This window comes from Halichoerus grypus, chromosome 2 (assembly GCF_964656455.1).
Source record: "Halichoerus grypus chromosome 2, mHalGry1.hap1.1, whole genome shotgun sequence".
Lineage (NCBI taxonomy): Eukaryota > Metazoa > Chordata > Mammalia > Carnivora > Phocidae > Halichoerus > Halichoerus grypus.
In genome coordinates this window covers 99,852,728-99,878,558 of record NC_135713.1, presented here as the reverse complement: position 1 = coordinate 99,878,558, position 25,831 = coordinate 99,852,728, and the positions used below count along the sequence as shown (strand labels likewise).

At 41.8% G+C, this 25,831-nt stretch overlaps 2 protein-coding genes across 10 annotated transcripts in view; one reads left to right on the top strand and one right to left on the bottom strand.

Moving 5' to 3' along the window:
- GTF2H2 (general transcription factor IIH subunit 2) overlaps window positions 1–22,153 on the top strand; it is a 38,901-nt gene extending 16,748 nt beyond the window's left edge. For 2 of the 6 annotated variants that reach the window (XM_078067216.1, XM_036072110.2), the window contains exon 15: window positions 677–1,283. In XM_078067216.1, the coding sequence (XP_077923342.1) occupies window positions 677–796 (120 nt within the window). In that variant the 3' untranslated portion in view covers window positions 797–1,283. Of the gene's footprint in view, window positions 1–676; window positions 1,284–4,225; window positions 10,254–19,656; window positions 19,885–21,575 lie in introns of those variants that run through there. The other 4 variants (XR_013445757.1, XR_013445758.1, XR_013445755.1 and 1 more) reach the window with 4 other exon arrangements.
- The window catches only part of LOC118522819 (survival motor neuron protein), a 48,192-nt gene continuing 40,382 nt past the window's right edge, over window positions 18,022–25,831 (bottom strand). For 3 of the 4 annotated variants that reach the window (XM_078067219.1, XM_078067220.1, XM_078067221.1), the window contains one exon: window positions 18,022–18,377. The gene's annotated coding sequence lies outside the window, so the exon portion shown is untranslated. Of the gene's footprint in view, window positions 18,378–24,180; window positions 24,207–25,831 lie in introns of all 4 variants that reach the window. The other variant, XM_036072113.2, reaches the window with a different exon arrangement.

Below are 25,831 nucleotides of genomic sequence, written 5' to 3'. Positions count from 1 at the left end.
CTGCCTCTCCCAGTGCTTGTGCGCTCTCTCCTGACAAATAAGTAAAATATTTTACAAAAAAAGATAAATAAATATTAAGTATTATACAAGAAATATTGAGGAAATAGCTAGCGTTAGAAGTTTTCAGTACATTACTGAAAACCAGGCTCATATCAGGTTATTCCTCAGAAGTATAACAGTAGGTGGAGATAAAATGGATTTTTTCTTTTTGTCTTAAATGTGTCTTTTTCCATATTCTTTAATAGTTAAATAAAAGGGGAATATAACTTGTGCAGCTGTGAGGTCATTCCCTAGCAATAACTAAATCTATGTTAAAGATTTATGTTTTTCTTTTTAATCAAATCAGAGGAACGAGTAAGCATTTGAAACTAGTACTAATTTCAAGCTTATGTGTCTTCCCCGGATAATTACTTAAAACAAAGTAATTAAGGATGTTTTACAATACAAGAGACGTTAAGGTGTCAAAACAAAGTAATTTTCTCATTTGTAAGGGATAGTTTTTTTGGTAAAATAGTCACCTTAGATTTGAGAATAAATAGTACATTGGAAGTAATAAAGTAGGTAAATGGGTGGGGAAAATTGATCGATAAAAGAGCAGAGCAATTTGAATGTCTTCTAGCTGTGCTGTACTTCTGGAAACTACTTTCTAAATTTTCTTTTCTTCTTTTCACTGCAGGTCTATGTTTGTGCTGTGTGCCAAAATGTTTTCTGTGTGGACTGTGATGTTTTTGTTCACGACTCTCTTCACTGTTGTCCTGGCTGTATTCATAAGATTCCAACTTCTTTAAGTATTTGATTCCAACATACAGTACACGTTGTATGTGTTAAAAGGACATTTGCAACTGTTAATAAAGTGATTCTTCAGAAGCTCCAATTAAGATATGAAGACCAGTTTGAAAGGAAAATCTGATTTAAGAAACTTTTTGCTAAGAAAATGTAGGATTGGGGCACCTGGCTCAGTCATTCGGAAGAGCATGAGATTCTTGATCTCAGGGTTATGAGTTCGAGCCCTACGATGGATTGCTACAAGGTAAAATAAACTTAAAAAAAAGGGAGAGGCGAGGGGAAAAAAAGAAAATGTAGGATTTTATTAAATTTTAAAATTTGTGTCCTGTCACAGAAATGCCCAGAATTTATGCTAGTTCACTCGGTTAATTTTGTTTTCTATTATTTTGTTATAATGTTTTCAAAGTAATCACACATTATTGTATTTAAGTTACTTATGATTAAATTGATGTGGTAATTTCATTGCTTTATAATTAAAGTAAATACAGAATCTCTAATTTACTTTTATTCAATTTTAGTGTGAACAGAAAATTAAGTATAAATGTGAATTCAGAGGCACCTGGGTGGCACAGCTGGTTAAGCATCTGCCTTCGATTCAGGTCTTGATCCCAGGGTCCTGGGATCGAGTCCCACATCGGGCTCCCTGCTCAGTGGGGAGTCTGCTTCTCCCTGTGCCTCTCTCCCCCACAAGCACACTGCTTGTGCTCTCTGCTCTGTCTTGTGCTCTCTCTCAAATAAATATTAAAAAAAAAAGCCTAAGTAGATTTTATTGTAATGTTTAAGAAAGTACCATGTACTGAGTGCCTCCTAAGTCCATACCAAGCATGCGGATCGGGTACCACCTCATCTGTCATGTGCCAGGCAGGTTATGCATAGACAGGGGAAATCCCAGGAGAGATTTGGACACCTTAAAACTGAGGACTCTGGCGGTCCACAGGATGGTGACCCTGAAGAAATAAATGAGTCACCTGATAGTTAATTTGCTCATATGAGGAGAGAACAGTGGCTAGAATGGTCACCTTCCTGTTAGTATTGGAACTGGGACTAACCTAGCCTCTTGACTCCCAGACCACTTGTTACTATAATACTAGAAAGGACGCTTATATTTGAAATAGAGAAATTTTTTTTTTAAAGTTAATTTAAAAATTGCTTCACTTTCGTGGATAGGAATATGTTTTGTAAATGGTGTTCAATATACTCTTTTTAAAATTTCAAAATTAATTTCCATTTTTTTAAAGTTTATTTATGTAAGTAATCTCTACACTCAATGTGGGGTCTGAACTCACAGCCCCGAGATCAAGAGGCAGGTGTCCCATTAATTTCCATTTTTAAGAAGTTGTGTTTTGTTCAGCAGATGAAATACAAATATCTCTGCTTCTTGAAAGTTTGCATTTAAGCCACTTCTATGAAAGACCTACATTGGTACCTGTTTTATCTAATCTACAGAAGTCTGGGAGCACCTGGGGGGTTCAGCGGCTAAGCGTCTGATTTCAGCTCAGGTCATGATCTCCGGGTCTTGAGATCCAGCCCTGAGTCAGGTTCTGTGCAGAGCTGAGCAGGGAATCTGCTTCTTTCTCTCTGTCTCTCTCTTTCTCTCCCCGCCCCTCCCCCTGCTTGTGTGCGCTCTCTCAAATAAATAAATCTAAAAAAAGAAATCCGGAGAGGATTTTCACTTTTATAAAAAAAACCAAAAAGCAAAAATAGTGCTCAGCATTTGGTTTGCAGCAAGCCCTTCTAGTGCAGGCCCCTCTCGGGGCCATGAGAGCGGCGCCACCAGGCTCCTTCCTGGGAACTACACTCAGCATCTCCGCATCTCAGCATCAAGCTGCCAGGGCTTTGAGCTGTCTGTGAGCATTGGTGCTTAATCTTCATTCATCTGGGGCATTAGTTAGCAAGATGTATCAGAAAAACCTAACAGAGGTTGTCTTTGGGGTCTGGGAAAGCTCAAAAAGTTTTCCATATTAATTAATGATAATAGACTCTTTGCTTTATGCTCTTTGGTTTATGAAAATGGGAATGCTCTACTTCTGAGTAGCAGAGGAAACCTGTATAGTACTATTTTATATAATTTCCTTTACTCCCAGTAACTTATGTGTAACTGATGTAGGAAAGATGTTGGGGTTCAGAGCTGATGTCCAAGAAAGAATTCTTGAGATATCTTTGGTGCAGAAAGATGTTTTTATTAGAGCACAGGGACAGGACCTGTGGGCAGAAGGAGCTGCACTGGGGTCGCAAGGAGTGGCCCATTATATAGTTTCAAGTTGGGAGGGAGTTTGGGATAGTGTAAGCGTCCCAGGTATTTTGGAAATAAATAAATAAAATCTTAAAAAAAAAAAAAGAAACAAGGTTTCCAGGACATTGAGGGGGCTAGCTGTTGTTAGGAAAAGGTCATTTATTACTGTTGAGTAAAAACTCCATCATAAGACCCTTCAGATGTGTATCAGTGGGTCATATTCTTGGGGGATGATTGCTAACATATCTTAGGAGGTAGAGATAAAGGTAGTTTCCAGAGGAACTTCTATATGTTCAAGTAGACTTACAGGATCCAGGAGTGGGGAGGTTCGGGCTAAGATTGCCTTTGCCCTTAGCAAAGTATTAACATCGAGGCAGCTGAGTCCCTAGAGGAGTGTCGCTCTCCCTGTTTCAAGGACTTGACAGCGGGCTGTAGGTAGTAAGGGAATTTAATTTTTCTTTTTGCCTTAGTTTCTCACATCATAACCACAGGAACTGGATTTAGTAACCATAGTTTAACAAATAACACATCCAGCCTATATATGTCGGTAAGTCAGAGTCTCTTTGATTGTATTCTATATTTGCTTCAAAGGAAAAGATAATCCGAAGATTGAGTTTTTAAATTATTATACACGTTGTCACTAATAGAAGTGAGGAAGAATTCCCTCCGCCCCCCGCGTGTCTTCTTGGAGTAGCTTGGGGTTTTTAGGCTTCCTGTTTATGCTGCGTGCGCCGTGCCCTCACTGGAGTTGTCTGTAACCTGAGCCGTGGGAGGACCTGTAGCAGCGAGGAGCCACAGCTGTCCCCGTTGACTCAACACTGGAGCGTGCACGTCTTGAGAAATAAACCAACGACCGAGTACACACGGGGGGAAGAAAAAGAAGGAAGAATTGTATGAAAATAATGATGAGTCTCATAAATAAGTGCTGAGGTAAAATTTGACCGTTTATTGAAGCATGATAAATTTCATCATTTTTAGATGTACAATCCAGTAAGTTTTAACAAATGTTTATTGTGTAATCATCACCACAATAAAAGATGTAGGACCTCTCTACGTAGCACTGAGGTAGATTTTAATTATATTTACTAATTACAGATCTGAATTTCTTCAAAGGAAGAAATCCTTGGAGAAAATTGCACAGTGTATTCACAGCTACGAGGGATTTGTTGGTGTAGTGGTAATTTATAACAGCAAATGCTTTCTCAGGTTGGCTTTTGATGACGTGCTAATGATGAGGGAGCAGAAGGCTAGCTGAAGACAAAGCACAAGCTGACACCCTGCAACCTCCCCCCACCCCCACTCCTGGATGGGACGTGCGTGACTTTCTTCCAGGAATCTCCCAACTATCTTAACTGTTAATGCCTTGCTAGAGGGGAAAATAACCTGAACTTGACAAAGGCAAGGCCCCCTGTATCTTATAGGTCGGTCCTCTTAAGCATATTTAAGTTCTTTTGAAACCTCCCTTTTCCTTACTTCCCCCAACTCCCGAGTATATCATCAGCCACCCCTCACAACCCCGGTGGAGCAGCTCTTTCTGCTCACAGGTCCTGTCCCTGTGCTTTCATAAGCCCCCATTCCGCACCAAAGACGTCTCAAGAATTCTTTCTTGGTCGTCAGCTCTGGACCTCCCCCCACCGAACCTCACCTATACTCCCAGACCACATCACTAATATCTGAATTACAAGGGGGGTGGCATTCTTTTTTGTCACGGGCTCTATTTGTTTCATCTTACCTTCTTTGATTTCCCCTACCTCTCTTTTGGCAGAGTGAAGAAAATCACACTGTTGCAGGATTGCAGGGTTCTTGTCTCACGGAGTCGAAGAATCAATCTCGAGGACAATGATACAGGAAAGAACCTTAGGGTTTGAAGCTGACGGCCAGAATTTCTGAGACGTCTTTGGTGCAAAAAGGTGATTTTATTAAAGCACGGGGACAGTACCCATGGGGTTGTGAGGGGTGGTGATTATGTATCTTCAAGTTGGGAGGGGATTAGGGATAGTGTAAGCCTCCCAGGTATTTTGGTAACAAGGTTTCCAGATCCTGAGGGGGCTAGCTATTATGAAAGGTCATTTATTACCATTTAGTAGAAATGCAGTCATGAGACCTTCAGATGTATATCGGTGGGTCATGTGCTTGGGGGGGGGTGATTGCCAATCTGTATCTTAGGGGGTTTAGAGATAAAGGAAATTTCTAAAGGAATTTGTATATATTAAAGTAGGCTTACAGGATGGGCGGGGGGCAGAGGGGACATTTCGGGCTAGGATTGTTTTTTGCCCTTGGCAGTGTCAACATCGAGGCAGCTGAGTCCCCAGTGGAATGTCACTCTGCTTGTTTCAAGGACTTGTCAGTGGGCTGCAGGCAGTAAGGAAACTCAGTAATTTTTCTTCTGCCTTGGTTTCCCACATCAGACACAAAAGGGTGAAGTGAAGTGAAAGTTTATTAAGTGAAGGTGAGAACAGAAAGGAACGAAAAAGCTCTCTAGAGAGAGAGTAGCCACTGAGGGCTTTCACGGGCAGCCTTTTATTGAAAACTGACCAGGGAACTTAAATCTTCTTGACGTCTCTACCACTGATAGAACCATATTTACTTTTCTTTTAAGTCTGGTAATTTTTAGTGGTCCAAGCTGTCACTGTCCTAGGGATATCTCGTCTCTGACATTAAAGACGTAACGAGGTGGTCTCTGATGAGGTAGCAAACATAAGCTGACACCTTGCAGCCCGCCCCCCTCCCCCAACTCCCAGGTGGGCTATGTGTGGCATTCCTCAGGCACTCCTGTCTGCCCTAAAGCTAAGGGAAGGGAAAACAAATGGTTAACTAACAGAGATCACAGTCTCCCTCAGTTTACAAAATGTCTTAGTGAGAAAAAAGCATTTTTGTCAATAACCTAACTTCCAGAAGGAAACTCCCAACTGTCTTACCGTTAATGCTTTACTAGAGGGAAAAACAACCTAAACTTGACAATGGCAAGGCCTCTAGTATTTTGTAGATCCTCTTTAGCATATGAAAGTTCTTTTGAAAACCTGCCTTTTCCTTAACTTACCCCAACTCCAGAGTATATCAACAATCACCCCTCACAACCCCGGAGCAGGAGCTCTTTCTGTCCACAGGTCTTGTCCCCTGTGCTTTAATAGCCGCCCCCCCCCCTTTTTTTAGAGGTTTTATTTATTTGAGAGAGAGAGAGCACAAGCAGGGGAAGGGGCAGAGGGAGAGGGAGAAGCAGGGTCCTTGCCCGACTCGGGGCTGGATCCTAGTACCCTGGGACAACCCGAGCCAAAAGCAGCTGCCCAACTGACTGAGCCACCCAGGCGCCCCTAAAACCACCTTTTTGCACCCAAGATGTCTCAAGAGCGTTTCTTTTTATTTATTTATTTATTTATTTGAGAGAGAGAGAATGAGACAGAGAGCACGAGAGGGAAGAGGGTCAGAGGGAGAAGCAGACCCCCCGCTGGGCGGGGAGCCCGATGCGGGACTCGATCCCGGGACTCCAGGATCATGACCTGAGCCGAAGGCAGTCGCTTAACCAACTGACCACCCAGGCGCCCTCAAGAGCGTTTCTTGGCCGTCAGCGCCAGACCTCACCCCACCAAACCTCACCTACATTCAAAAATTAACATCAGTCTCCTCATGTTCCTTTATCTCTGGTTTTGTATGCCTCAGCATTTCTCCGCATTTGGGATTTCTGTGAGCCTGGTCATGTAGTCCCCTGCACGAGCCTAGTTGGGGGAGTCAGGGGCCTCCTATCTCTCCTGGATAGACCTTTGATGAGGGAGCAGAAGGCGAGCTGAAGACAAAGCACAAGCTGACACCCTGCAACCTCCCCCCACCCCCAGTCCTGGGTGGGACATGTGTGACATTCTTCCAGGATCTCCCCACTATCTTAATCTTAATGCCTTGCTAGAGGGAAGAACGACCTTGACAATGGCAAGGACTCTAGTATTTTATAGGTCAGTCCTCTTAAGCATATGAAAGTTCTTTTGAAACCTCCCTTTTCCTTACTTCCCCCAACTCCTGAGTATATCATCAGCCACCCCTCACAACCCCGATGGAGCAGCTCTTTCTGCCCACAAGTCCTGTCCCCGTGCTTTCATAAGCCCCCATTCTGCACCAAAGACGTCTCAAGAATTCTTTCTTGGTCATCAGCTCTGGACTCCACCCCATGAAACATCACCTACATTGCCAAACCACATCACCTTCACCCCCTCCCTACTCACGGGACAGGACCTGTGGGCAAAAAGAGCTATACTGGGATTGTGAGGAGTGACTGATGGTATCCTTAATTAGTGGGGGTTAGGGAGAGTGCAGGTCTCCAAGGAATCTGGGAAGGAAGGCTTTCAGGACCTCGAGGGGCCGCTGCTGCCAAGATAAGGTTACTTTTAAACATTAAGGCGCTGAGGCGGCCATGGGTTCCTTGAGGAAGGTCACACTCTGCGGGTTTCAGGTATCTCTCAGTGGGCTGCAAGCTGTAAGGAGATTTTAATTTAAGCTGCATTTCTTTTGCCTTTGTTTCCCACATGGACATTGTCTTGCTGAACTAGAGCCAATATTCCCTCTTTGAGGCCACTTCCCCTAGCCTTCCTTGGCTGCCCCCACCTGAAGTCCTGCATAACATTCAGATCAGGCACCAGCACCCCCAGCCGGCCTCCCAGCTGCTGCCGCCTGGTGGGTCACTTTATACTCTGTTAGTAAGGGGTCCCTAGTGGCAAGTGACAGAAAACCCATCCCAAATTGGCTGAAGCAAAAAGACAACTGATTGGCTAAGAGGACTCAATATTCTGAGAACCCTGGGGCGCCTGGGTGGCTCAGTCGTTAAGTGTCTGCCTTTGGCTCAGGTCATGAGGGATCGAGCCCCATGTCGGGCTCCCTGCTCAGCGGGGAGCCTGCTTCTCCCTCTCCCACTCCCCCTGCTTGTGTTCCCTCTCTCGCTGTGTCTCTGTCAGATAAATAAATAAAATCTTAAAAAAAAAAAAGATGAGAACCCTGAAAAGAATATGACCTGAAAGTGGGAGAGGAGTGTTTGCTCAGAAAGAAATCTGGTGTTCCTACCAGAAGGATCGCTTGCTTAACACCTATCCACCCTTCTGAATCCATTTTCCTCCCCGTAGCTTATACTTCCTCATTAGTCAAAGTATAGCTGTGAAATGTAAATATAATTCAGATTTTGAACTGGATCTCTGGAAGACATGACCCTGAGAAGGCTCTTTGTTGGCTCAAACATTCACAGGTGTTCTGGGTTTTTTTTTTTTTGCAATGCATTAAAAAATTCCATTAATAGAAATGAAAATTAAAGGAATGATTTTCCAAATACCATGCCCCTCAATCCGATGCAACTCTATATTGGGGGTGGGGCAAGTTCTAGCAACTACTATTCATAGATCAGTGTATACTCTAAGTCAAACAGCTGATAACTTGAATTTTAATTTTCTTCAGGGAGAACATTTTGTAAATTCCTGGGTCAGGAGTGAGTTACCTCTCGCATCAGGTGTAAAGACTCCAGCATATTCCAAAGGCTTCGCTTATTTCTTCCTTTGCCTTTTTTTTTTTCATTCTTTCATTCTCCTCCTCATTTTACAGTGTCATAATCCATTTTAAAACCTATTTTCCTAAGAGATTTCTACTCTTCTGGAGTGCCTTAGTTTTTTTTAGCATAAATGAGCATAGGGAAATATGAGTGGGTTGGGTCATTGACTGACAGTTTCCTTAAAACAATCAAAATTTCTGATTAGTTTTAAATATGTTCTTAAAAGAAATCAGTGTTAAGTAATTGGGTGTGAGATAATAGAAAAATACATAGATTTCACCCCCCCACCCCCCCGGTACCTAGCTCTGGATACCCTTGTGAATCCCTAAGTGGTAAGATCACTAAGAGCACCTTTTGTTCTAATGAGGTGGGTGGCTCCTGGATGGGGGCTGCTTCCTAGAAAGGTCAAGCCATGATTAGAAGGTTGGAATTTTCAGCCCCACCTCCCATTCTCCAGAGAGAGGAGGGGGCTGGAAATGGAATTAATGATTAATCAAGCCAACCTGAGGAAGCCTCCATAAATATCCCAATAGTATAGTGTGCAGGGAGCTTCCAGGTGAGAGAACACATCCACAATGGGAGGGTGACACACCCAACTCCTTGAGGATGGAAACTTCTGTACTCAGGACCCCCCCCCCCCCCGCAACCCAGACTTGGCCTGTGGATCTCTTCATCTGACTGTTCATCTGTATCATTTATCATACCTTCTAATAAACTGGTAAGTGTTTCCCTGAGTTCTGTGGACCATTCTAGCAAATGCAGTGGGCTAGGAGCAGTCTTGTGGGGTTGAGCTCTTAACTCTGGGGTCTCGACACTGTCTCTGGGGAGTGGCAGAACGGAGTTGAGTTGTAGTACACCCAGCTGCTGTCAGAGAATTGCTGCTGGGAGGCAGGGGTAGGACCCCCACACATCTGGTCTCAGCAGTGTTGTGAGTGTGGTAATTGTGTGAGAGTAAAGGAGACACAAGGGAAAAGACAGTACTACTCAGTAATTAAAAATGAAGTGAATAGCGGGATCCTGGGGTTAAAGGTGGAACAGTGAAGCAAGCTTTCATCTTAAAGAAATGTCCAGAACTAAATTAACGTGGTTTAGTTTTCAAGTCTTCACAGTGTACAGAAGATAGGAATCCAACCCCAGGGCAAGCCCAAGGCGGGAAGTCTAATGGAGACCACCTCAGAGAGTGGATACCCCAAAGGGCAAAAAATGAACCTGCCTGTTCTTAAGGGAGAGAACAAGGAAAATTTGCTTTTCTCAAATCTTGACACTACCTTGGGGAGAAAGGGAATCTCCTCTAGCATTAATCTTGTTTTATTCTGATGCTAGATGATGAAGAGATCATTTTCAAATATTTTATTATAGAAAAATTTGAACCCACACAGAAATAAGACCGTAGCATACAGCCACCATGTATCTACCGCTGCTTCAACAAGTAACGTGTGCTCTTGCTTCATCATAACCTTCCATCTTTTCCAAGCCCTCCTCCAATCACATTGAAACAAATGCTGTACATCCACATTCCATGTGTATATATGAGGGATAATCTGAACACCAATACTTGACGTATAACGCTGGCTGGTCTCACGGTATGCTTTTTTTTCAAGCTTACAGCAGTGCCACCATCTTTGCTAATGAAGAGCTATGACTGGACTCAAGCGCTGGCCCCTTGCTTCCCCTGCAGGAGCTGAGCTCTGGCGAGAGCTGGTATTTTCTGCACAGGTGAGTCGGGGTTTCCGTCAAGCTCCGGCCTTGCTCTTTCTTGAGCCCGCTTAAACCCCACATACACTTTATGGTCCTGGTCTTGTTTATTGTAGTATCCTCATCTGTACTTAGTACATGATAGGTGCTTAATAGGTATTTGTAGAACTTATTTTCTTATTTATGATGAGCAATTCCTGTTGAAAAACCGTTTTCGGGCGCCTGGGTGGCTCAGTCGTTAAGCGTCTGCCTTCGGCTCAGGTCATGATCCCAGGGTCCTGGGATCGAGCCCCCCATCGGGCTCCCTGCTCCGCGGGAAGCCTGCTTCTCCCTCTCCCACTCCCCCTGCTTGTGTTCCCTCTCTTGCTGTCTCTCTCTCTGTCAAATAAATAAAATCTTTAAAAAAAAAAAACAAAAAACTGTTTTCTATCACATGACCACATACTGCTAAAATAAACAAGGTGCTGGTGTTCATTACCATTAATTCAGAAAGTTCACAATGGTTCTGAAGGTCTGGAATCACTTCTGCAAAGGATTTCATATTTTGGAGAAACTGACAAGCACAAAGTTAAAAGTTATAAAAATAGTTGTATGCGATTAAGTGCATTTGCATTAGGTTTTCAAACCCCACATACACTTTACGGTCCTGGACCTGTATTTATCTAGACTCAACAATCTCCACTTTTTTTTTAAAGATTTATTTATTGGGGCACCTGGGTGGCTCAGTTAAGTGTCTGCCTTGGGCTCAGGTCATGATCCCAGGGTCCTGGGATTGAGTCCCACATCGGGCTCCTTGCTCAGCAGGGAGCCTGCTTATTTATTTGAGAGAGAGAGCGCACAAGCCAGGAGAGGGGCAAAGGGAGAGAAAGAAGCAGGCTCCCTGCTGAGCAGCCCGCTGAGAAGGGAGCCCGACGAGGAGCTCAATCCCCGGGACGCCAGGATCATGACCTGAGCCAAAGGCAGACGCTTAACCAACTGAGCCACCCAGGACCTCATATAGGTAAAACTGTCTTTTAAGAGAATTTAGGATGTGAAAATTCAGAATTAACAAAATGATAATTATAGAAATTGCCTAAATACTTCAGTTTTTTTTTTTTTTACGATTACAAAAGGAATGTGTACTCCTGGGAGAATTCTAATAGGTGTTAAAAGATAAACTAAGGCATATTGGGGCGCCTGGGTGGCTTAGTCGTTAAGAAGCTGCCTTCGGGGGGCACCTGGGTGGCTCAGTCGTTAAGCAACTGCCTTTGGCTCAGGTCATGATCCCAGGGTCCTGGGATTGAGCCCCATATCGGGCTCCTTGCTTAGCGGGGAGCCTGCTTCTCCCTCTCCCACTCCCCTGCTTGTGTTCCCTCTCTTGCTGTCTCTCTCTGTCAAATAAATAAGGGGGGGGGTGCCTTTGGATGATCCCATTCCTGGGATCAGTCCCGCATCGGGCTCCCTGCTCAGCAAGGAGCCTGTTTCTCTCTCTGCCTGCCGCTCCCCCTGCTTGTGCTCTCTCTGACAAAGAAATAAATTTTAAAAAAAAAGATAAACTAAGGCATATTAAAAATTTTGAGAGCTCGTTTTAACAAAAATGGATTAGAATCAGGTAGCATCCAATGAATGAAGGACACAGAAAAGAGCTCTGAGAAGCTGTATAAAATGAAAGATTTTTTTACAGGTATACGGGAGCAGGAACAAAGTTATAGTAGGCAAAAAAGCAGGTGGGCTGGTTACTGTAAGGTTATTTTCCTCTAGGGGGGATGGCAGAGGTCTGCTGGGCAGATGACCTAACTCGTGCTAATTGGGCGATTCCTGCTTCGCTGGTTGACGATTCCATTTCTGGGAGAGCTCAAACTATAAATTAAGTCTTGGTTTGGTGATGTGGGGCAGGAGCAGAAGGAACTCCATTTTGGGCCCTTTTTTTTTTTTTTTTGAAACACAGGAGAATATAAGAGGAGTCAGTGGAGATACGGAGTTAGAGCAGTAGTGCTTCTTAAACATTAGCCTGCTGAATGATCACCTGGGTGTCTTGCTCTTCCCTTCTCTTTCCTTCCTTTGGAGGCAGCATGTGGCTGGGGGAGGAGCAGGAAGGCTAAGGGGGACAGAGGCAAGGTCCAGGGGCCGAGGAGGTGACTGGCATATACAAGTACAGTACATAATACATGTAGAATGAGAACCAAGTTTCCTCATTGTTGGAGAAGGAATTTACAAATACTGAAAAGAGAGGCTATAAAGAACTCTAAGGTGTTAGATATGGGAATACTGGTGTGGACTCAAGGTTTTTAACCTATATAGGTATATAAATCTACATATACACATAGTGAGCTATATATCTCTACACACTAGAAAGGGACCTAGTAGTAATGAACACCCCACACACCAGATCTTGACTCCTAATACTGGCCTCCCTAAAAGGAACTGGAGTCGTTGGAGAAATGGCTGCTACAGGAACTGGACACAGAAAGTAAAAGATAAGCGTGGAACACCAGGGGATGCTAGAAAGTGCTAAAAACATTTCCAGGTGTAAGGCCTTAGAAGGAGAAACTTTCTAGGGATCAAGTGATGTCATTCTCCTGAGAGAGAAAAAGAGAAGCCCAAATTAGCACAAAACTCTCATGGAAAAGTAGCTTCGGTGCTGTAGGGCTTAACTTTACTTCTCTGGTTTCTGCTTTTCGCTTGGGTTTTGGCCAGGTAGTTCTTTGTTAGTGGTTTGGGATTTTTAAGGAGATAATATTGGGCATTTTCTACTTTAAGTGGTGGTGGTAGTTGTGGGGGTGGGTTGGTGCAAATAACCTAATCTACCACGATTCAAATAAAGTCCTTATGATTCTGTTTTTGCAAACACTCAGCTTTTATAGCCAAGGTAGCAACCAGTGGAGGTTTCCAGAAACTTGAGAACTTAAATCTTCAGTCAGTCACAAGATTAGAGGAAGGATACAGAAATTTCTTCCAAGCACTGGACAACATGTCACACTCGAAAGAGGTGACTATTTCCAGGCATTTCACTGACCGAATCAGAGCTCAGGCCACACCCATTAAGTCGTGAGTCAATGTGTGTGGCTCCTGCCAAGCATGACTCCTCACACTTGGCCTGCTGGTTGCCTCCTGGATGCAGAAGGCATCACGTGTTTACTGCCATGAAAGAAGGACCTCCTCAACTGCAACACTTAAGGGTTTACTAGAAATGGATGCTGCCATTCTCTCCAGTCATTCAGAAATACAACATTTAGCTACAGAAGAATTAGCTGAAAACCGCTGAATCAAGAATTTGTCAATTCTAAAAACCTAATTCTCCAAAACATTATTAAACATTGCACACCAAAGGATACTTATAATAAGGCATGTTAAAAAAAAAAAAAACCACAAATCAACACTGCTTGTCTATCAGTGAGCTTAAGAAACAGATTACCAGTACCTTTGCCGTTCCTGAATGATCCTCCCCAACTAAAAGATCAGCCCTTCATTCAAGTTTATACACCTAATCCTCCATTATTCGGGATCAGCATCCGGTTTGCAGGTTAACTGTGGTAAGGGAGATCAAAAACAGCCATGGGAGTGGAGTGAGGTGCACTGATCTGTCCTAAAGCCAAAACATGGAAGAAGTATTCAAGTTATATATAAAATGACAAGTTTCATTTCTACCTAAATGAAACAAGACTTTAACACAGGGTCCAGGTGAATCTTTTGTGGGCCAGGAGATACTCCTTAATACTTTTGTAGGATCTGTTTGGTATATTCATTCTGGTATAATAGTTATGCCAATGTGAAGTAGAAGTAGGCTTTAAGGAAAAAAGCTCTTAGTACAGAGGCTTTTGATTCAACACTTACTGAATCAGCACCAAGTACAAAATACAATTTCTAAGATTCAGACCTCAGTGGAGAGAGCACAGCCATGGAGGTCGGTCGAAGCTGTGGAAATGCAGCCCAAGAAGGTGTGAGCTTGCTGAGAACATGCCTTGGGGGTACCAGAGGAAGCCACTCCTGTGGTGGTGCCTTGTGCTGCCAACAGGGGATGCTAGGAAAAAAAACACACGAGGCCGGGAGCTGCTAGAAAAAGCACACTGGGAGCAGGAGAAGTAGTCCCTTGTGGGGAAAAGAAGTGCTGTCTCAGCACTACCCTTTAGTGACCGAACTTCATACTGTGTCTGCTGAGGGGACAGGTCTTTACAGAGTCCGGATCTGTTACTGCAGAGAAGGCACTGAAGGCTGGATTTGGACCTGAGAAGAAACAACTTGATAAATGATAAAACTATTAAACCAAAAAGAACCTAGTTAGGTTTTTTTAAAGATTGACTGACATTGGGGCGCCTGGGTGGCTCAGATGGTTAAGCGTCTGCCTTTGGCTCAGGTCATGATGCCAGGGTCCTGGGATCAAGTCCTGCATCGGGCTCCCTACTCAGCGGGGAGCCTGCTTCTCCCTCTGCCTCTGCCTCTCTCTCTCTGACTTTCATGAATAAATAAAACATTAAAAAAAAAAAAAGATTGACAGGATACATGCACATGAATGTTTATAAAAACGTCTTACATGATATACAAGAAACAAGGTAGTGGTTGCTTTTAAGGAGGGGACCAGGACAGCCAGGGGCTAGGAGGAGGGAGGTTTGATTCTTGCATATCTTTTGTACTATTTGAATTCTCTACCGTGTGCATGTACCATTAAAAATGGTATGGTAGGGGCGCCTGGGTGGCTCAGTCGTTAAGCGTCTGCCTTCAGCTCAGGTCACGATCCCAGGGTCCTGGGATCAAGCCCCGCATCGGGCTCCCTGCTCAGTGGGAAGCCGGCTTCTCCCTCTCCCACTCCCCCTGCTTATGTTCCCTCTCTCGCTCGCTCTGTCAAATAATAAAATCTTTAAAAAAGATTTTTTATTTTTTATTTAAGATTTTATTTATTTATTTGACAGAGAGATAGAGAGCACAAGTAGGCAGAGTGGCAGGCAGAGGGAGAGGGAGAAGCAGACTCCCCATGGAGCAGGGAGCCCGACGCGGGGCTCGATCCCAGGACCCTGAGATCATGACCTGAGCCGAAGGCAGACGCTTAACCGACTGAGCCACCCAGGTGCCCCAAGATTTTTTATTTTTAATTTGTCAGAGCACAAGCAGGGGGAGAGGCAAGCAGGGGGAGACTCACTGCTCTGACACCCACCCTTTTGTTTCTAAACTTCTCCCCTTCTGATCACCTATTACAACCCTCTCCAACTCCCTCAGTTCTTCCACTGTGCCCACATGAGAAACATCCCCTACCATCCTCAACCTCTTATCCAACCATACCTACATCTTCTTGTTCTAACTCCGTATTTTTCAGATTTTTATCAGGACTCACAGTAAGAAATTTAATGTAAACAAATAGTCATAAACAAGTACACAAATGAACTAAGATTCACAAAAAAACTCAAAGTTATATATGATTTTACGAATATATAACAAATTCAGAAATGCAAAATTCCTTGAAAGAGTTGTTTATATGGTGCAATATTCAGTTGTTCTTACATTCTCTCCCACAAGGCTTTTCTCTGCTCCATTCCACCAAAACAGCTCTTACGAAGGTCACCAATGATCTCTATATTGCTCAATTCAATGAATACTTCTCAGTCCTCATCCTACTTTGTTAACAGCATCTGACCCAGCAGTAACTCTAATGTGGCCCATCACTCCCTCCTGGAATGCTCCATTTGGCTTCCAGGGCACCGCTTCTGGGTTTCCTCCTAACTCACTGAGAGTTCCCTCAGTCTCCTTTACTGCTTTTCCTCGTATTTGACCTCTAAACACTGGGGGTACTCCAGAGTTCTCGGACATCTCTATGTAAATGCACTTGCCTGGAGATCTGGTTCTGTTGAACAGCTTGAAATTCCAAGTCTATGCGAACTTCTACATTTTCATCTCTAGCCCAGATCTCTCCTCTGAACTCTTGACTCATATCTGACTCCTCTTAATATGAGTTAAGAGTTTCATCTCAAATTTCACCTGTCTAAACCCAACTCCTATCCTTCCTTTCCTGAAAGTACTCTTTATGCCAATTTCTCCATATCAGTAAATTCCACCTTTGTTCTTCTACTTGAAGCCCAAAACCTAGGGAGTCAGCCTTGATTTCTCTTTCATACTCCACATGTAATCAGTCTATTGGCAAGGGCTGAGCTCTACTTGAAAAATACACTCAGATCCAACCACTACCAACCACTGGTCCTAACCAGTCAGTCTGCTGCCTCCCTTGAACCTTATGGTCTATTTTCAACACAAACACAGCAGTCATAAGACACTTTAATAAATCAGATCATGCTGTACACTTTGGTTCAAAACCTTCCAGTGGATCCCAGATGAAAATAAAAGCAGAAGACCTTACAGTGGCCTACAGGTCACCTGACCCTTGGCTACCTCTCTTATCTCCATCTCTTTAATCTCTCCTCCTTGTTCACTTCCATTCCAGCCGCACTGGTTTCTTTGCCATTCCCTGAACATGCCAAACTCACTCTTAGGGCCTTTGTACTTATCATTTCCTTTGCCAGGGAGGTTCTTTCTCCACTTACATGAATGGCTCTCATTTCCTTTGCATCTCTGCTCAAATGTCACCTCAGCTTCCCTGACCATTCTTCAAAAAAATTTTTTTTTAATTTTTAAATAATCTCTACAACCAACACAGGGCTTGAATTTACAAACCCAAGATCAAGAGTCGCATACTTTCCCAACATCAGAGTCACATGCTCTCCAGCCTGAGCTAGCCAGGTGCCCCCTTGATCATTCTTTTTAAAAAAGCATCCACACTCCAGTTGCACTCTGCCCAACCCCTTTCCCTGCTTCATCTCTGTCTACAGCATGCATTACTCTCTGGCGCCTTACACACTTCACTTGTTTGCCAGTGGTTCCCGCCACTGTAAGCAAGAACTTTCACCTGTTTTGTTTACTGCTAATCTCCAAAGAGGTAGAAGAGTACCCAGCACATAAACAAAACTAAGTAATTGCTGAAATGAACGACTTGCCTGAACCTACAGCCACCTTCCAACTGTTAGGTATTGACAAAAATGTCATCAAAAGCAAAGAAGCTATCTTCATAACTAAATGTAACCTGGCACACTCAGGCAATGAAAAGACGCCAAATGTTTAAGATACTGGCTGTCAAGAAAAATAAAAATCTTCTCACCTGTACAAGAAAGCTTAAGCCATACAACATCTCATTCTGTGAAGTTTACTTACCAGGAATTGAATATTCATTTTATTTATTCAACAAATAAGTTAGGTACATTTAGTTTGTTCAGACGAAACTTCTGAAAGAAATAAAACTTTTTATATTAACCTCTTCTCCCACAGCTAAAAAGACTAGGGAGAATCCCAGATGCATGGATACCCATCCTTAGACTCAATTGAAAACAGGATTCTCAACCTCTCCTGAGAATTTCAGCTGACAGAGATACAGTCAAATGGATAGTAGATGGAACTGCAAGGCAGTGATGAAAGCACTAAAGCGTGGGCAGCCATGTTCGGCAGCGTGCACGAGGAAAATCTGGAGGCCAGAAAAGAGAGAGGCAGGCAGATAAGACAAAGTGTGGAGAGGAGAATGACAATATGACTTCTAAGAAATGGAACAGAGCCGTGGTCCTGGCTCGGTCCAGTGCTGTGACACTCAGCTTCACATAAGCTTTGTTTCCTAAACTTGGATTATCAACAACATGGCTTTACAAATGGTTGTATCTTTGCCCTACAACCCTTTATCTAAGCAAGTTTGAGTAGTTCTCTTCCTACCTTTTTTTCCCCTCTTACATTTTTATACAGATATACCTCACCATATATATTCTAAAGAAAAATACTCATACAGTCAAGGTTAAAAAAATTTACCATTTATTTTTAAAGGCATTAATAAAAAGCTTAACATACTTTATACTAAGAAAGTTACAATATACAAATGGGCTGAGTTGAAATTTTCACAGATTGACTTTTCTGTACTACATGTGACTGACTTTCTTTAATTACTCACATTTTCACTGTTGACTTATTCAGACTGATTATTCCCTTGAAGCACATGGCTGGCTATTTAAGCATGAGTCACATGCAACAAGGGGAAATGCAGGTGATTATGCCACCCAACCAACTGTTCATGAAGAAAAAGATGAAATTTTGTTCACGTTGACCATGGTGCATCAAAATACCATTCTCCTTGGGAGAGAGCTGCACCTGAATTTGGGGGAAAAAAAGATCTAGATATACATATGCAATTTAAAAACCCATTTTCTTATAAAATCAAAAGAAAAAGAAAGTGGAAAGCAATACACTCATCAAGGGAAATAAAACTAGAATAATATAAAGACAACAATATTAAACTCAATCTTCATAAGATAGTTAAATAATGACACAAATTGTGAAATTCATGCAAGAATAAATGTGCCAGACTACCTAAAAAAAATTAAGGAACACTGGTATTTGATCTGTCCTAACAGAATTAAAAATATTACAAAATGATCAAAATCATGTATTAAAAAAACAAACAAACAGAAAAATAAAAAACTGGGGCGCCTGGGTAGCCCAGTTGGTTAAGCGTCTGCCTTCGGTTCAGGTCAAGATCCCGGAGTGCTGAGATGGAGTCCCGTGTCAGGATCCCTGTTTGGCAAGGAGTCTGCTTGTCCCTCTCCCTCTGCCCCTCCCCACCCCCCAGCTTTTGCTCTCTCTCGCTAATAAAAATCTTAAAAAAACAAAACCCCAACAGTGATTACAATACAAACAACATCACCTAACTACAACTGGTAATTAAACCTAATTATCTAGAAATTAAAACATTATACATCTCTAGAGTTGAAAACAAAAAAAGTTTGAGTATCTAGAAAATGGTAAGAATTCTACATAATAGAATCTACAAAATACAACTAAAGCACTGTCCAGAGAAAAATTCACTGTACTAAGATACCCATTTTAATAAACAGTAGATAAGAAGGAATTTGTAAAACTTATAACAAAAGCAAAAAGAGGAAATTAATTCCTGGTGTATCATCTGGGTCCACTGGGGTCCTACTTTAGTTTTTGAGTTTCTTTTTTGAGCAGTTCTAATAACTCTAAGGATTCATGACTATTTCTTAGAGGTCTGCCAAAGAACAGAGAAAATTTACTTAGAATAATAATGATAAAACTTTTATTTTGCAATTATGCTATAATGCTACTGGATTCTTTTATAAATCTAAAATACAGAATTTTAGTGATTTTATTATCCCTTATATTTGAACACTTTATTCTTCTTCATCTCTGTATATATTTTACTGTAACTCATTGTGGTAGCCAGCCTTCAAGATCATCCCCAGTGATTTAACTGCCTCCTGTTTTGCATGCCCTTGGTAATCCCCTCCAGTTGACTGTGTCATCCCACTCCTGTGACTGCAGTGGGTTGGACTTAGATCTAAAGAACAGAAAAAGTTGGAAGGGACGGTGCGGTGTTGCTCACTCTCTATTGGATCACTTGCCCTAGGGAATCCAGCTGCCATGTTGTGACTCTCAGGCTGTGTATGGAGAGCCCCAAGAAAGAAGGTACTCAGATCTCCAAACAAAAACAAGTGAGCTTGGAAGCAGATCCTCCAGTCCCAGCAAAAACTTGAGACTACTATAAGTCTCATGGGAACCACTCAGCTAATAAGCTGCTCCTGGATTCCTGACCAACAAAAACTAGATAATAAATGTGCTGTTTTAAAGTGCTAAATTTTGGGGTAATTTGTTATTTAACAACAGATAATACACTCACTGATTATCTGCAGCTATGCTAAAAAAAAAAAAAGACTGAAATAATAACAACACGGAAGGACAGAATCACCTGAAACGATAATGAAATAAATCATCAACAATGAGATGATCCCTATTACATCATCCTTCAGTTCTCTTATTCTATTGCCCAAAGTACTGGATTTTCTTTCAAGATGTATTAACAGAAGTCTGGAGACACTGCCCTTCATCCTTGAAGTTTTTTTTTTTTTTTAAGATTTTATTTATTTATTTGAGACAGAGAGAATGAGAGAGAGAGAGCACATGAGAGGGGGGAGGGTCAGAGGGAGAAGCAGGTTCCTTGCTGAGCAGGGAGCCCGATGCGGGACTCGATCCAGGGACTCCAGGATCATGACCTGAGCCGAAGGCAGTCGCTTAACCAACTGAGCCACCCAGACGCCCGAAGTTTTTTTTTTTTAAGCCTTCCTTGAAAACAGTTGACAGTTCAGACTTTTTCATTCTCTGTAATAGCACAGAGAACAAAATTGGCAAAAGAAATATTTTCATAATTATTAAACCAGTTAGAAGATGAATGCAGAGACAGCAACATATAGACCAGCAGTTGGAAAACTATGGCCTAATGTATTTACTATCTAGTCTTTTAAGAAAAAAAAAATTTATTTTTAATATTTTAAATTTTTTTTAAGATTTTTCTTTGTTTATTTGACAGAGCACAAGCATGGGGAATGGCAGGCATAGGGAGAGGGAGAAGCAGGCTCCCCCACAGAGCAGGGAGCCCGACGTGGGGATTGATCCCAGCACCCTGGGATCATGACCCGAGCCGAAAGCAGTCGCCCAACCGAGCCACCCAGGCGCCCTAGAAAAAAATTATTTTAATATTATTTCTTAGTCTTTTCATTTTTTTTTTTTAAGATTTTATTTATTTGACAGACAGACAGGGAACACAAGCAGGGGGAGTGGGAGAGGGAGAAGCAGGCTTCCCGCTGAGCAGGGAGCCCGATGCGGGGCTTGATCCCAGGACCCTGGGACCATGACCTGAGCTGAAGGCAGACGCTTAACGACTGAGCCACCCAGGCGCCCCTCATTTTCTTATTTTTTAAAAGTAATCTCTAAACCCAATGTGGAGCTCGAACTCACGACCCCGAGATCAAGAGTCACGTGCTCTTCCGACTGAGTCAGCTGCCCTTAAGAAAAAATTTGTGGGGGCGCCTGGGTGGCTCAGTCGTTGGGCGTCTGCCTTCGGCTCAGGTCGTGATCCAGCCCCGCATCGGGCTCCCTGCTCGGCGGGAGGCCTGCTTCTCCCTCTCCCACTCCCCCTGCTTGTGTTCCCTCTCTCACTATGTCTCTGTCAAATAAATAAATTCTTTAAAAAAAAAAAAAGAAAAAAAAAAATTTGTGCTCCCTACTGTAGACTAACGGTGGTGAACTTGTTCCTATAAGCAAAGTCTCAGATGATGAGTCTTCAAAATGGCATATGCTACTTAGGTGCATTTTCTCCAACTCAAGAACTGATACATTTCTGAGGACAAAAAAGGAAATACAGTAGTGTCATTCAGTCCTTAAACAGGGAGGATTTCACCATAATATTTTGTGGTAAAAACGTGAACCATCGCACTTTGCTAAAAAACAAACATGTAACAGTATTCATCTTTTTTCCCTGCCCCCATCCAGTATTCACCTTTTATGAGGCTTGTGCACCAAAATTCACTTGATAAAGCCACGAGTGGACAAATGTAAAATAAAGATGTGGATACAGAAGTAAATGGAAGCTAACAGATGATACAGAAATGAAAAAGAGTAACTGGACTGCTCATTCCTACTGGTGCTAATAAATGTAAAAATGAAGTATTTTGCTGTTACACAACAAAGAAGGGACCTGTAATCTGTCCATTTAACAAAATCATGAGCCATGAAATGTCAAAAGTATTGTGTTTTGATGAAATCCATGAAGAATCATCAAAATAATAAGACAGAACACAGTAAAAAATGTATTTGAAATCTAGAATCAGTATAAGATAAATACAGGCTCATGCATAACAACTAATGAACAGTTAGTTGACTCCAAAGAATGTTACCCACTTTAGATACACACACACACATATATTAAATACTGGGAAAATATGGAATAAAAACTTGGGTTTGCTATATTTGAATTCTCATTGAAATTACTAACAAAGTTATTTTCACTATCTCTATTCTTGTGTAAACTGCTTGTAGAATGACTTCAAAATAAATACACTAAATTCTCATTCATGGTAGTTATGTTCTAAAAAGTCACTATATGGGGCGCCTGGGTGGCTCAGTCGTTAAGCATCTGCCTTCGGCTCAGGTCACGATCCCACGGTCCTGGGATGGAGCCCCGCATCGGGCTCCCTGCTCGGAGGGAAGCCTGCTTCTCCCTCTGCCTCTGTCCCTCCCCTGCTTGTGCTCTCACTCGCTCTCTCGCTCGCTCTCTTTCAAGTTATAAAATCTTAAAAAAGTCACTATACTTTTTTTTGGTAGGCTCCAAGCCCAGCATGGACACTCGCCACCCTGAGATCAAGCCCATGTGGGGCTCCCTGCTCAATGGGGAGTCTTCTTCTCCCTCTCCTTCAGCCCCTCCCCCCACCATGCTTGCTCTCTCTCTCAAATGGTTAAGTAAAATCTTAAAAAACAACAACAGGACAATGAATCTGTGAAAACTGAGCCATTGCTCCTAGAAGAAATACAGAGCTATGTTCAGGCAAGCCTTTAGTCACATTTTTATCGACGGATAAATACCTTTTAAAATGTGTGTTTCTGTTGAAAGACACGTTACTTAATATATACTGATGATTCTAACACTGAATCATGGCCAAAAGCACTATAACTCATGCCTGAATGAAGCTTAACCAACACATTTTCTCTGTAAGGCACCTCACAGTTTCTTGTACTTGGGAACACAAAGCACAATGTTCGGGGGCCACTTTAAAGAGCGAAAAGGCACAGAAATGTGAAAAATGTAGCACTAAAAGACTGCAAAAAATGCTTGTTCATAGTATGAGATGAAAGATGAAGACAGGGGCACCTGGGCAGCTCAGTCAGTTAAGCATCCAACTCTCAACTTTGGCTCAAGTCATGATCTCAGGGTCGTGAGATCTCTGCACTCAGCAGGGAGTCTGCTTGAGATTCTCTTTCCCTCCCCTTGTGCTCTCTAAATAAATAAATAAATAAATAAATAAATAAATAAATAAATAAATAAAAATCTTTTAAAAAAGAACACTGCTCAAGCTCAAGTATGAATGTCTGTGTCAGAGGACTCAAATTTTTTGCCACTCTGCACTGGTCTATGAATGATATGGCAAAAGTGCCGTAATTATTGACATGGGCATTACAGATAAATTTCAGTGAGCAGACAAATTTGCAAATACATAATCTGTGAATAATGAGAATTGACTATCGATAAAATTTGAAAAACAAGAATTAAAAGAGTAAACACAAATATCTAAACTGATAAAAGGAAAATTATCACACAGACATAGGAAGGTAAACATTTCTGTTAAAAAGGCAATAATCACTAACACCTTAAAAGCAAGGTCAAATAAATGATAAACTAGAAAACAAGTATTTACAACTCATATCACAGAGGAATGGTTTCCATAACATATAAAGAATTCTTGCAAATCAAAAAGGAAAAACATACATCCCAGTTAAAAAGTAGGCAAAGGTGATATAAAGTTTTCAGCAAAGAAATATAGCTTTTAAACACATGACAGGATGCTGAACTTTACAATAATAAAAAAATTATAGTGAGATAACCATTTCCAAATATTAGATTGACAAGAATCCAAAGGATTATTGAAAAGAATGCCCTCTCCCACTCCCCCTGCTTGTGTTCCCTCTCTCGCTGTCTCTGTCAAATAAATACATCTTTAAAAAAGGGAGGGGGGAGCCTGAATGGCTCAGTCGTTAAGATTATTGAAAAGAATGGGGGAAACAGGAACTCTCAATGTTGGTGAGAATACTAAAGATAGTCTCTACTGAGAGCAACATGGCAAAAAACTATTAAAATTCTAGATTCTATTAAGGTAATTCTAAAAATGTATTCATAAATCTACAAAAAGAATTCTGTAAAAGAATACTAACTGTAGCATTAAATAGCAAACAACTGGGAACTGCCTAAAATTCCATCCATAAGAGCTCAAATAAGTATGGGACACATCTCTACATAAAAATACCATGCAACTTTAAAAAACAAGGCAGTTTTATATACTGGTATGGAGTATTCTCCAAAAAATGTTGAGGAAAAAGCACTTACCTATTAGAGAATACTATGTGCATTACCTATAAAAATGAAAAATTTAAAAAGTTGAAAGGAGTAATGGTAGAAACATCTTACCAGAGTTATTTCAATTACATATTTTTACTGTCAGTAAACGTACACAGCACACACACAAACACAAAACATCAAAGGGTATGCTATGAGGTCTCTCTCACATGCCTACCTTCTAGTCCCTCTTCAGAGATAACTTGAGTATCACCCTGAGGTGACCCATCAATGCACACACAGACATGTTCGTAAATGTATATTTACATAAAAGGCAGGTAGAATACACTTCTGCATCTTACTTTTTTCATTTAAACATATCTTCCTATAAGATTGCTCTATATAACAAGCAACAGTGTTGTTTTTTATTTATTTTAGAGAGAGTGAGCGCGCACAAGCGGGAGGAAGAGCAGGAGAGGGACAAGCAGACTCCACGTTGAGCGCAGAGCCTGTCCCCATGACCTCGAGATCACAACCTGAGCCAAAATCAAGAGTTGGAGGCCTAACCAACTGAGACACCCAGGTGCCCCAACAATGTAGTTATTTAAAAAAAATAAAATAAACTGAATACAAGTATCCCCATGCTTTCTGAAAGTTTGTTAGGCCACTCTGCTTTATACCGAAGACCTACACTAGCAGCACCTGTTTTCACTAACCAAAAGAAATCCGAAGATTTGCTTTTTTTTTTTTTAAAGATTTTAGTTATTTGACAGAGACACAGCGAGAGAGGGAACACAAGCAGGGAGAGTGGGAGAGGGAGAAGCAGGCTTCCCGCCGAGCAGGGAGCCCGATGTGGGGCTCGATCCCAGGACCCTGGGATCATGACCTGAGCCGAAGGCAGACGCTTAACGACTGAGCCACCCAGGTGCCCTGAAGATTTACGTTTTTATGAAAAAGGCAAAATACAGAAACAACATTCAGTGTGTGTTTTGCAAAGGCTGTTACAGACGCACTGCTAGGCTCCTTCCCTGGTGTCTCAGGCAGCATCCAGCTGTCCTATTTCTGAACTGTGAGCATCTGTGCTTTATCTCGATTTATTTTGTGCATCCGCTAGCAAGTTGTGTACCAAAGTACCAGAAAATCCTGAGAGGTTACTTTTGTCATCTGGGATGTTAAAAAAATTTCCATATAAATTGTAAATGGTACTTGATTCTTGGCTTTATGCTATTTTAGATTATGAAAGGTTTCACAGAAATGCTTTACTTCAGGTATTGGGGGAAACGTGTAATATTCTAAAATAGATTCAAACTATTTTAGAACTTTTATTTCATAAATAACAATGGAAAAAGAAATAATTCTTAAGCTATAACAGGTGGATACTCTAGCAATTAGGTAGGTGGGAAGAATAAAGGCATTAACTAATTTATTCTCTGGGGGAAGCAATATGACAACATACAGTGATCTTTACAGAACTACTACTTAGAATCTAAAGCTCAATACATGAAATTATCATCAATACACAGAAATAATTCTATGGAACTATGTTAAACAAAAAAGCCCAAAATAGATGTGTTATTACCATGTAGAAATATTTAGCAGTGACCCCAAATGTGACACATTATTCTTAGGTACTTGAGAAATACAGAGTATAAGATCATTGTTTCATATATTTGGTTTTAACAATCACAGTAGAGTTATCTTT